Source organism: Anopheles coluzzii, chromosome 3 (genome assembly GCF_943734685.1).
Source record: "Anopheles coluzzii chromosome 3, AcolN3, whole genome shotgun sequence".
Taxonomy (NCBI): domain Eukaryota; kingdom Metazoa; phylum Arthropoda; class Insecta; order Diptera; family Culicidae; genus Anopheles; species Anopheles coluzzii.
In genome coordinates, this window is record NC_064671.1 from 71,046,248 (window position 1) to 71,059,539 (window position 13,292).

A 13,292-nucleotide genomic window follows, 5' to 3' on the forward strand; every position below is an offset into this window, starting at 1 on the left:
AAAAATACTTCAGAAGACTAGCCTGTACTGGTGAAAAAGAATCCCCAACCAAGACATCATGTGATATGTTGCAGACAGCTAGAAAAAATCCTAAAATAAGATGAGTTTGAAAACAAGAATTTTTGGAATTGGGTTCTCGCATTTAAAATGCCATAATCTAACTGACAAACCAAATCCTTCTCGTGCAGGTTCCAATCCCTCCAACAACTGCCCCTCAAGAAGTCCAATCTCTAGATCTCGCCTTCAAAACGTGCTCCATTCCTGAAGCAGAGCAACCTCCAATGTTTATCTGTCACGGTTCGTCCACCTCCCAAATCTAGTGTCCTTTGGAAGAATCCGTGCCCGCTCTTTGCTCCCCCAAAATCTCATCTTGCTCATCTCACGACCGAATGTCCTGCGCTCACTCACTCTCGCTCTCTCCTACGTACTCTCACTCTCACCGTTTGTAACAGGCATCGGAGCCAGCATCCCTTTTGCTTCGGCACGTTGAAAGTGGAGCAAAAGTCCTCACTTCCGACCAAAATGGCACACTGATCGGTTGAGGGTAGTGTGAGTGTCGTGCGCCCCCGAGAAAAAAGAAATCACCCGCAAGCGAAAACCAGTGACATCCGCCCTCCGAGTACGGGGAAAAAGGTGCCGTTTTGTCCACCAGTGAAACCCGTGCGTGGCCGTGGGGATAGAAGCCAACAAATCGCCGAGAAATAGGACCAGTTTTGCAGGGCAGTTTTCCTATGGCAAACGGAGTTGGTAAGTGTCTGTGTGTGTGGGGGTTTGTGGGAATAAAGCGACATTTTAGGGTGTAATCCTGCATTACCTTGATTACGTAGTGTGGAGCGGTGAAAATTCCTTGTAAGTCGATTCCTTCCAATTACTTTGCGGTGGCCATTGGACTAATCTGTGTCGTTAGGTGTTCAATTTTCGCACCACATGATGTCGCGCCCCACAGCATGCTTAGCTTCCTTCCGTCTCGTGGTACATGCGTGTTTGTCTCCTTTTCTGTCCTTCCTCTTACTACGGTGGGTCGAGCAAGCGAGAGAGTGGGAGAGTGAGAAAGAGGTTGCTGTAAATGGGTAAGGGGAAGGTGTAGGGAAGTGGGAAGGAAAGGTGGTGTAAAAAAATCAATAATCTCCCCCATCAGCGTGATTTGCTCTCGTGCGTCGCTTTGGAGCAGCATCCTGCCACCAGAGAAGCTCTCGGATGGCAAGAGGTCCCTTTAAGCGCCAAGATACTGTTGCTGGAAATACTTTAATGCATTTTTAACGCATTGCCTTATTTCTTTCCTTTTCTACAGATTTAACGATGAACGAGAATTAATGTAGATCGATTACAAAATTGTACAAAATCACTGAAAAGTCTTCCATACACCGGTGTTAGCCTGTGTAAATTTCCAATAAAAAAGCAGTGCATTTGTGCAGAGAGTAGTGTGTTCACAGTGACCGACAAGGTTCATCGTTAAGTCAGCTCCCTGTTATAGAGTCCTAGCGAACTGCACCGAAGATGTCATTCCTTAACAATTTACGCTCGGTGCCGCTACCACCGGTGAAAAATATGCTCAACGTGGCCCTGCAAACGGCACGCCAAACGATTCCGGCCAAGCAGAAACAGAACGGCTACGAGGAGCAGGCCGGTGACAACTTCGGCGATGCTGCTGGCGGCGCTGGTGGTATGCGATCGCCACCGCAAGTCCCCCCAAGACCACAGAACGTTCATTTCGCTGAAACGGACGGTAAGTCACCGATTGGAGATGTTCCGGAAGAAACGTTTCCAAGAATCGTTACCATATCCTCTCTCTCTCTCTTTCTCTTCAGCCGCGGGTGACACTGGTGGAACGACAGAGATGAACCCACTGAATCCGTTCACAAATCCGAAGGCCTACTATCAGGAGGAGGGAACGGATCAGCCCGGTACGAACCAGTACCAAGAGACGGGATTCAATCAGGGTGATTTCGAAAATGGTTACCAAGCGGGCGGCTACCCACCAAGGTATGGGGATTCCGTAGGTCCTAAGAGGACAACGATGTACGGCGTAGATTCTGAGTTGATAATTATCCCCTCCTATATCTACCTCCCAGACAGGGCAGTGTGCAGTCATTTGGTTCGGACAGTACCTTTGCCGGAGGTTGCGAAGGAGAAGCTCCCGGTGGGGCAAAGATCAATGAGTATCAGGCGGCCTGGAACGTGACCAACGCAATTCAGGTAATGGCGGACTGAGTATGAGGTGCTAACGATGCTAACATCTCAGAACACTCATAACATTACACCCTTGAGTTCCTTCACATTGATAAGTTCTGTCGTCATGTCATTTCCCAATGCACGTCTATGTCCTATTACCATTTCCCTTAATCTCTATAGCCTGTTGTTTTAGACAACAAGAATGCGGTATGTATGCTCTGCTACTCAGATCTTATGCTTGTACTCGTAACAACACGATTCTTAGGCGGAATTCTCAAAAAGCTCTTCAACATCTCGATACACACAATTCGATGTTTTAGAATCCTGTTGAATGTTTTTTGTGACAAAAAAAAATCCATCACTCAGTTATTAATGCTGACCATGTTGCACACCCACACATTCTAGGGAATGTTCATCGTGTCGCTACCGTTCGCCGTACTGCGCGGCGGCTACTGGGCAATCATCGCCATGGTCGGCATCGCGCACATTTGCTGCTACACCGGCAAGATACTCGTCATGTGTCTGTACGAGCCGGATCCGCAGACGGGCGAACCGGTACGGGTGCGGGACAGCTACGTATCGATCGCGAAGGTGTGCTTCGGCAAGAAGATTGGCGCACGAGTCGTCAGCATAGCGCAGATCATCGAACTGCTGATGACCTGCATCCTGTACGTGGTGGTGTGCGGCGATCTGATGGCGGGTTCGTTCCCGGACGGAGCGCTCGACACCCGCTCCTGGATGATGCTGTGCGGTATCTTTCTGCTGCCGCTCGCGTTCCTGAAGTCGCTGCACCACGTGTCGCTGCTGTCGTTCTGGTGCACCATGGCTCATCTGCTGATCAACGCGATCATCGTCGGCTACTGCCTGCTGGAGATCGGCGACTGGGGCTGGAGTAAGGTCAAGTGGCGAATGGACTTTGAGAACTTTCCAATCTCACTTGGTGTTATTGTCTTCTCCTACACGTCGCAAATCTTCCTGCCCACGCTCGAGGGCAACATGGAGGATCGGTCCAAGTTCAACTGGATGCTCGACTGGTCGCACATTGCGGCGGCCGCGTTCAAGGCACTGTTCGGGTACATCTGCTTCCTGACGTTCCAGAACGATACGCAGCAGGTGATCACGAACAATCTGCACTCGCCCGGGTTCAAGGGTCTGGTGAACTTCTGTCTGGTGATTAAGGCCATCCTCAGCTACCCGCTGCCGTACTTTGCCGCCTGCGAGCTGCTCGAGCGGGCATTCTTCCGCGGCAAGCCGAAAACGATGTTCCCCGTCGTTTGGGAGCTAGACGGGGAGCTGAAGGTATGGGGTCTGGCCTGGCGTTTGACCGTCATTCTCGGCACCATCATGATGGCCATCTTCATTCCCCACTTTTCGATTCTGATGGGCTTCATCGGCAGCTTCACTGGCACGATGTTAAGCTTCATCTGGCCCTGCTACTTCCATCTCAAGCTGAAGGGACATCTGCTAGATCAGAAGCAGCGGGCTTACAACTATTTCATCATCTTTCTCGGTGTGCTGTTCTGTGTGGTCGGTATCTACGACTCGGGCACGGCGCTGATTCATGCCTTCGAGATCGGTTTGCCGTTCTAAGCGCACTGTTCTCCCGGGGGTTTGAGACATTTCCCTCCTGGCGAACAGGCTTTGTACAGAGTACAGATACCCATTACGCGACCCATTCCACACTGAAATTCATCTGCCATTTATCTCTCGCTCGACAAACACACAAAAAACGTTGTTAAACTGTTGCAACTCTTGTTTTATGTTTTCATTCACGATTGTACACTTTGTCGTGAGGGCCGTGGCAGATTCATTCGAGTGTGTTAAGTGCGCAAAAGTGCAACGCTATCCCATGACTTGCGACGAAGGGCGATGGGCGATATGTGGAAAAAAAACACTCAAAATTTCAGTACATCAGCAATATTGGAGCAGCCTTGGCAAGAGGAAACAGCCGGGCCAAAAGGGAACTTGAACCGATACCTCCTCAAACGACAAGCAAAACAACTAAAATATCAAATTATCACACGATGGAGCATAACATTTCGAACATATCGGAGATGGGCCAGAATTGTCCAAAGTATTGAAGTCTTCCAAGATCCTGCGATACGGAATTTGAATGCAAGGGGAATTGTTGAAAGATAGAAGCCAAAAAGCACGATTTGTTTGCAAACACAACATGGAGCGAAAGAAGCTGAATCGTTAATCAATGTCTTCCTTAAACGTAAACGATAGAAGCGATAGCGAACTGGATGGAGATCTGCAAACTGGAACTAATAGCAAAACCAGTAGTTTGTTGAACCTAAGAATAGGCAAAAATATACACAATATTAAAAATCCACCGGTGGGCGCTAGGGATATGGGAATAGCACGCAGAATATTGCAGCAGTTAAAAAGAGCAAGTCGAAACAAGTCTTCCAGACAATATACACGCACATTATATATATACAAAACGCAAGAACGCGAGTCACAAAATTGAACACAAATATTATATAGAAGAAACAGAACAAACCAAAACTCAACATATTTAAGCTAGTGAGCATAAGATATAACGTATCTGCTAGGACTATTAACGATGAAACAATCTAAGTTAGAAGAGCCTGCATAATGGAAGGATGTACCGGTAATAGCTCAACAAAAAATCAGTTCAATAGTCCTGTTAAGTTCGACGACATTAGCATAGACAACTGCACAAAAGTTCGGTGCAATGTGAAGTAGCGAGTGGTTAAGGAACAGCATAGCAAAACGGAAACATGGCTCGCGGGACAAGCAAACCCCTACTTCTAGTAGTGTGTATTTCAATCGAATCAATTATATAGTGCTAACGACAATAAGCCAACAAAGAGAGGCACTCGGGAGCGAAGATGGTGTATTGAATTATCTTCCACAATATTGTGCATCCACGTGCAGTCAAAGTGCTACTATACAAAATTATCGTTACGAACGTGTTTACGATTCAAAATTCAAACCAGTGAGGGACAACATTATTAAAGATTAACTGAACGATCACGTTAATCCGAGGGTAGGGTACAGCTTTATGTTGAACTTATACAATTAACGGCCGGCAACAAGCATGATATACTCTCCTATACAGCACGCAAAAGCTATACCACAAACCAAGTCTTCCAACCAGTATATATATTAGCAATTGTGGGGTAATTTTAATGTACTTTAATCTATTAACGTCCTAAGTGGTCCCTACAAAACAAAACAAAAACCGCAAAAAAACTAAGTCTTCCAGTTGGTGAGATCGGACAAATGGATGATATTGCTATACAAGAATATGTTCGAGCCTAATTTGTAAAGTATGATTGTGTTGCAGCGGTAGGGAAATGTTTAATTTGCTGCCTGATCTCAGCAAGATGTATCATTACGCAAGTACAATAATCGTTACAGAAGGACGGGATCAGTCCACTGGGGCAGTGATTTTATTCCATATCTGGTAGGTTAATGCAAAACAGGTGCACGATGCAGTTGGTGGCAGTTATGGCAGTAGATGGTGTGGATATTTAGTTGTGTTTTTCGGCTTTGTTCCAAGTATTGAATGTTCCCTCTATACAATAATCTCTATTGTACTTATTGCAATTAATGTATTTAAGAGCAACATTATAGGTGTCCGAATAAAACTAACAGTTATTTAACTTTAAATTCAACCATATACTGTGCGGTGTATGTGCTACTTTCCTTTTTTCGTATTTTTAGATGAGTCGATGAAGCACATGACTTGTTTTGATGCAGCGACATCGTATATGAACGGCATGAACTTACTGAAATGAGAACTATGGCCTGAAGTGCTCCGGATCTCGTTCTAAAGACTCCAGCCCGTTACCGGGAGCCGTGGGAAATGGGAATGAATAGCATTTCCACAAAGAATGTTGGCATGGTAGCCACTGTAAACCACCATCCTGCTTATCATATCCGGTTGGGCTTTCCAAGGAGCCAAGCAGTGTGTGTTGTTTACCAATTTTACCTTTACTGCTCTTTTAAACTATTTAACATGAAAGGAGCGAAATTATCAAAATGTTTTACAGAGAAAAGCGAATCAAAAAGCACAAGGAATATCACATAACTAACTTCTCGTTGAATTTGAGGCATCGCATGGCTTTTGTACGATACTGTTTGACGTTTCTTGTTTGTCGTACATGTTCAATGAGCGCCAGCGTACATTACGCATTTGCAATAGAAGATAAAAAGGTATGTTTAAAACGCACTTTTGGCTTCACATGGTTATCTATTTTTCTCGATATGAATTTAAAGTTAAATCCGCAGCCAAAATGTTCAACGAACATAATTGAATCGATAACGCAAAGTCGTGTGATGAAGAGCCACCGCGTATTGAACAAAATCGGAAGAAAAGCCCTGCAAAATGAGTTTGACGTTTGGTATGACGTAACGAAACGTAAACAAAACGGTACACCAGCGACGTTGCAGTGAAGTGGTTAAGTTTTATTTTCGCTCCATAAAATAGAAGCCCTTTTCGCGTATTATTCGCTTGCAAACTCTAGAACAGTGTAACTCAGTACCGGTGTGACTTATGTAACTAAACACGCAGCGTATAAAGAATCCTCCCGAAAGCTGTCAAAAAAGCGCTGGTGCACGATAAACAAAAAATCGAACGCAAGAGAGAGCAAAAAAACGCACACACACAATCTGCTCTGCGTCTCTGTGTGCGTGCGAGCCGTGTGTCGGGTGCGTGTAGAGCAGGGAGAACCTTCCCAACAGCAATTGAAGGTTTGTTCGCCAACGCGCTCTGCCGTGGCCGTGTTTTGTTTGTGGTGTGCTTCAAAATCAACAAATTTAAGGCCGTCTAGTAACAGGTGCAGTGGTTTTTCTCGCTGCTAGGCAGTGTGCTAAGTGCGTGCGGGAAGGTGGCGAAAGAGGAAAAAACCGGGAGCTTCCGATTTCACTTGGCCAAGCCCGACGGTGTGTGGTACGGGGTGCTTTGGTTCATTTTCCGGCCAGTCCCGGGCCAGAGTGCGGTGTGGTGGAGTGCGTTGTGCAAGGTGTAGCCAGTAGCGCTATACCTGGAGAAAGTGTCTCTTGTACCCGCCCGTGTGTGTGTGTGTGTGCTCATTCGTCCGGGGTTTAGTAGTAGCAAAAGATAACAAGATAAAAAGTTCCGTTCCGAAAACGTACGGTACCACCCCGACGGCCGCCCGTCGATAGCGGGCCGCTCGAGCCGCGTGTGTGTGGTTTTGCTTCGCTAGATTCGTACGGGCGAAGGGAAACGTTGATTTAATGCGCAGTGCCGCGACCGGGTGCCGAATTCCTCCACCAATTTGCACCTCAAACAGTTTGTCAAACACAAGGAGGTTCGAGTAGCCCGATTAAGTTTCCGTGGAGCAGCAGCAGCAGTCAGTGGTCGTCTAGCAACGTCGCAGCGAGTAAGGTGAGTCAAGCACAAACGCCAATTGCCGTCCCCGTGTCGGCCCTGAGACCCATTTTCCGCCTGCACAATTGAATTGAATCAAATCATTTGTTTATTTTAGTTCACTCCGGATGCTTCCCATTTCCGTATAAAAAGAGAAAAAAATGTCAAAAAGGCATCAGTACTGTGTACAATGTGGCCGCACCTCTAGAAACCAGTGCAAAAGCGCACAAAAAGAACCAATTGTCTGCATCCTTTCGCATCATCGCAGAGCGAACGTTCCACATTTTCGATCGATCGGGACAAAAGGATGTATATGGTGGCTCGGTACTAGAAACCCACCCTTGTGTCCCCGCGTATCGCTAGCACAATGAAACAGTCCATCCAGAAGAGAGGGGGTGTAAGAGGAAGCAGGGCAAAGGGGATAAAGCAGGACGAAAATGGAGGTACAGCATCCACCCCGAAAATTTTCGCAGGACAACAACGCGCAGATCTGCTTTTTCTCGTCTGACAGTTGGGTGAAGTGGCAGCCTTTTTTTCCCATTTCCCGGTTGAAGGGGAGAGAAAGAGATTGTGTGTGTGTGCTGAGCGCACACGAAATGACAGTTACGGCCTGTGTACCAGGGAGAGCGTCCGTTTTAGCAACGGGATAAAAAAGGACTCATGCAAGAGAGCGTAGTACCCCGAGCGTGTTGAGCGAGAGCGATCTGCCGTTTAATCTCTCGCACTAAAAGGACGACATTTCGGGAAGGATGCTGTGAATATAGGGATGTAAAGAAAGGGTGTATTTTTTGCTGCTGGCAATGCATGCTGTATGTATGCTGAATAATTGGTACAAACTCGATTCCACCAGGCACAGCACCTTTATCGGCGAATTGACCGTGAAAATTGGACGTCCCACTGCGGGACTTTTTAGATGAAAACACGCTACAAAAAAAAAACGAAGCTGAAAGTCATTCCATTTGTGCTGGATTTCTTCTGAGTGTGAACGAATATTGCTGACCTAATTATTTTTGATAATGAGGCGGCTTATGGCAAGAGAAAGCCACCACAGAACGTTGGCTACAATTACGCCGTTCAGCAGTTTTGGCGCAGATCATTCTTGTGCACACCAACCGCTGAGAGAGATTCTTGTCGTGTGATTTAATTCATATTATGCTAATGTGCACTTCAAAACGGTCGTGTTGACACATATTTTATTTGGATTAAAAATATCCAATTCATTTAGCTTTACTAAAACTTGTTTTATAAGTCCCATGGTAGCAAATGCTTAAGGTAGCCTAATTTGGACAGCAAACGATCACATAAAACCAACCAAAAATTTAGAACCAATGTCTGAAACTGCGCCTGAAACTTTATAGCGCTATGAGCGATAGACACAGCCCGGTCTCGGCTTAATCTAGCCGCCTTTTTTTCTTATAGGTGCGCATTGGTACGCGCGCTTCCCCGAGGCCATTGCCGTTTCGGCGTACGCACGACCGTTGCCGCGTACACATCAGGCGCAGGCAGATAGTTTCTGCTGCTGCTGCACCCACGCACATTTTCGCCACCGTGACCGGTGTAGCACGTCCGCTTATTTGCATATTTAATTCCACAAGTCGCACCCTGCTCGCCCGACTGCGGTACGCGGTGCCGTATTAATTGCGGCTATGCGAAGAAGGCATACCGCCAGGGCGATAAGATTAGCACAGAAAGTAATAAAACTCACGGCTCCGCTTGAGAGAATCGTGAGAAAAGAAACTCCTCCCCTACGGCGGACGGACGGTAAAGAGGTTCCTGAAGTCGTGGAATTTTATTTTTGATAAAGTGACGATTATTCGGATTAGTTATCAGTTTCACTGCGTGCTAAAACTAGCCCAACCAAGTAGAACAATTTAATTCACCGACAGAGCTGTTGGATAGGTCATGGTATCGAGAATTGCCCTGCATGCCCTTACTTCCTGCGCTTGATTGAAAGACGCAGTCGTCACAGTTCCTGCCAAGCGAATGACACGTTTCGCAATTTGCATTTATGCATTAACACGTCCAAATGTGAAAGCAAACAGCGCCGCGCATTAAACCGGCGCAAAAATGTGCATACCTGGTAGTTGTGGGATGACGACGGTACGACGGTAGGACAAACAAACGGACGTAAAGAGGGTAAAAAGAAGGCGGTTGAATTGATTAGTATGACAAACGTGAGCAGTTGCATCGATGCTAATGATTCGCTGTCTGTGCGTTGATCCTATCGCGGATGGATATGAGCCGATGGATCATGGATGATATACAATGACCGATGGAACTTGCCAGCTAAGCACAAATATATCACTATTTTGTTAAAACAATAACATAATATTCAAGTAAAAATACTTTCAAAATGCCCAATAATCTTATTTGAGGCGATTTATTCAATATTAAAGCTAATTCTTTTGTTTGATATTAATCTACTTCTAATGATAATGTAATCACTTCTTGTACGATAACGTGATTTATTTACCGCCCGATTGTGTCCTTCGTCCCATCGTTCTCTTTCTGAAAGAGAATGTGTAAGAATGTGGTCGCCTCAAGCTAGAATGGGGTTTTTTTTTATGACAGCGCAATAAGCGCTGCTGCACGCAGAATCTGACCGGAAGAGCATCCGGTCGTCGGTTGATGCTACTATCATCAAACCATAGGTTTGCCAGTGACAAGATAATGGTATTGGAAATGTATTCGCTCTGGCGTTGCAAGCGATGAAGAATGGGGAGAAGGCGAATGAATCGCATGTAAGAATGATTCAATCTGCAAGAAAGCATTCTTATCATTGATTTTCCTGTATCCTGTCAATGTGTGTGTAAAAAATGTTCTTTTCTCTTTGCTTTTAGGAGTCGCCAGGAGATAATCGTTTCGACGACAACTCTACTGATACGCAAACAGTCTCAAAGGAACGTTACGGTAAGTGGCAAAAGCACACTATTCTTACACAAAATATTCAAACCATGGCATTTTGTTAACAGTAACAACAATCTATAAAGATATTTCAGCTCGAAGTTTCTTTAAAATCTTTCCCTTTCAATACAGCGGTTTTTTGAAGCTTTATTTCAGCACTAAATCCAACAGCAAATGGCACACAACTCTGGACCGTAAATGAAGAATTTAATAATCCTTCCCGTTCCACAGTGCTGCGCCTTATAACACACAATTGTATTAGCTCTAGCCGCGTGTCCTGCACAGAGAAATCCCGATTCCGGCTTTATTAAGTTTACCTACCCGGGCAAGAGATGCACATTTGGCGAACAAACGCCGCGCCCCGGCATCTCTGCAGCGGACGGATGCGTCCACACCAAGGGGAGTTCATAGAATCCATTTATTTATTAAACCCTATGCTGCTGCCTCACCAGTGTCGCCTTTTTATTGCATTTTGTTTGCGTAAATGCCAAGGCTGTCCCGCCAAAGCAAGGGGAACTACGGAAGCAGGACGTCGCACAAGACTTTCCTCCCTTTTTGCAGGGGTGCGGAAGCGTCATGTGTGCAATATGCTTACCGAGTCTTTTATCCCGTCGTCTTATTGGCAAGCAAGTGGCAAGAGGTCGATCGATCGAATGCATTGAATTGCATAAAGTCAGGCAAACATAGGGAGGGAGACAGAGAGAGAGAGAGAGCATATCGCAAAAGCGGGTGGACAGTGTGAGTGTGCGACAAAACACTTCCCTTCGTGCTTTCGATACGGGTGGTGTGCGTTCGGGGTGTGTTGGATGAGGCGATTTTCAGAGGGATTGCATTAACGTATTGTGCGTTTTCGAGGAGGTTTGACTGTGTTGATTTGCGAAAATGACTCGCCCTAGTCTCGGTCCCTAGACGATTAATGAGGTTCGAACGTTGTTGGGGTGGTTTTAAATAGATTGAAATGAATGTAATCCAGTTAGCGCGGTTATGTTTTGCTATCGTGTGATTCCATATGGAATGAGGTGAAATACTGCAAATTATGATGTTTACTGTCGAGCAAGAACATTAAATGTCCCAGTCATTATATGATGCAATTGCTGACGCAATTTAGACAATCGAAACATTTTGAAAATATTATGTTAAGCTAGTTTTATCAATATTGCTCACCTTACTAGTAGCAATTGCCAATCCAATGCTCACGATACACACTGCACAGAGAGGCGTTATTAGTCAGCATCTTTTTGGATGCAATTTATTTTATGGTACCCTCTCTCGTCCCTCAGACACACACACACACCACAGCTACGTCACTTTCGAGACGCTTGACACCCGGCCGCTGTTGACCTCCGAATAATGCATCTAACAAGCTCCGGTGTTGCAGAGTGCAGCCAATGACTCATCGTCACCACTCGCCCGTCAATCCGTGCGGTGTGCCGAGCTACTCTCGCCATCTTCCCTCCCCTTTCACACCAGCAACCTGCGTCGTCATCTCTGACGTTTCGGGCGGCGGTGGCAAAATTGCTTTCCGGCACTGCATCTCTGATGCACTCTGGCTAATCTATAGTGTAAGAGGGTGTTTGAAACTAGTGGCTCTAGTGATGACGATCTCTTCTACCCATCCAAACTCCTCAGCCATTAGAGTGTGTTGTGCATTGACCTAGCACACCACCTCGTGTGAATGTGTGTGTGTGTGCCTGAGTGGACTATTTTTACTCTTTTTCGTTTTCCCCAGCAACTCCCTCTGATGCCCCCTCAGTTTGGTCAACACAAGAAGGGTGGCAGACACGATGCGGGAGAGCTGACGAGCTGTGTTACGGTTTGTTTTTCCTGTTTTGACAGATCCGTCCTAACCCGTCCTCCGCTGGGTGTGTGTGTGCGTGCGTTTCTGTGTGCATTTCTCTTGATCTGGCTGGTGGATGGACTTGTTTTTTTGCTTCTTCTGTCCTCTCCTTCCACGTTCGCTCACAGTTGCACACAAAGATTGCAGTACACACGGGCATACAGTGGCAACGAGTGCTCTGCAGTGCAGAAAGGTAAAACTGCAGCAACTGTGTCCAAGGTGTGCGCTTGACTGATGGTGCAGAAAAGAGTTCTAGTCTCTAGCCATTTGTATCTCGTGCTGTCCTTTCGTACAATAACCTCTTCCCGTACGTTGGGAATCTAATTTATTGTGATTTACTTCCGACAATTAAGCACGGGTTTTTTTTGTGTTGTTTTAGTTTGAATCTTTGTCCACCGCAGCACTTGCATTGACCGTGGAGGGAGGTTGTAATTATAGTTTGGAATGGCTTTGGAATGAAATTCTAGCAGGTCTATTGACTCTCTTTGTGTAGGGTCCTTCGGAGATATTTTCTATATTTTCCAAACGTGTCTTACACCTCTGAGGTGAATAATAAATATGAATTTATTGTAATTTTTAACAAGAATTTAATCCAACTCCATTTAATTCAATCATCTCATGAATTTCTCGTCGAATGAATTCAGGTTGAGGTTTGAATCATATCACTATTTCAACCCATCAACCGTTACATGGTCTTATAGAGCCGTGGTAAACTGCGTGTCCTCACACATCAGAGATCCTCCGATCGAATCCCGAACAAAGATGGTGAAGATCAATCTCGGGGAAATTTTAGACGGCGCTTTCTGTGGAAATATGACATATTTAACATGATCCTTTAAATTTGAGATATTCAAAGAGAAGTTCAGTACACTATTACGTTCCAAAAAGCTTGTTTGGCCAAAAAACGTGTTCTGATGTTTATTGTGTCTCCAAATTCTTGTCTGCAAAGATGCAACGATCATAACACACCAGAAAGCAGCACTCACAAGAGAGAATGAGAGCGGTGCACACTTG

At 45.7% G+C, this 13,292-nt stretch overlaps 1 protein-coding gene across 1 annotated transcript; it reads left to right on the forward strand.

Annotated features, from left to right (window-relative positions):
• The first annotated feature begins 360 nt into the window (after window positions 1–360).
• Window positions 361–5,819, forward strand: LOC120954972 (vesicular inhibitory amino acid transporter). The gene is made up of 5 exons (XM_040375364.2): window positions 361–747; window positions 1,292–1,726; window positions 1,809–1,983; window positions 2,073–2,196; window positions 2,578–5,819. Exons 2-5 carry the CDS (start codon window positions 1,498–1,500, stop codon window positions 3,760–3,762), a joined length of 1,713 nt encoding a protein of 570 aa, XP_040231298.2. The 5' UTR covers window positions 361–747; window positions 1,292–1,497; the 3' UTR covers window positions 3,763–5,819.
• The last annotated feature ends 7,473 nt before the right edge of the window (window positions 5,820–13,292 follow it).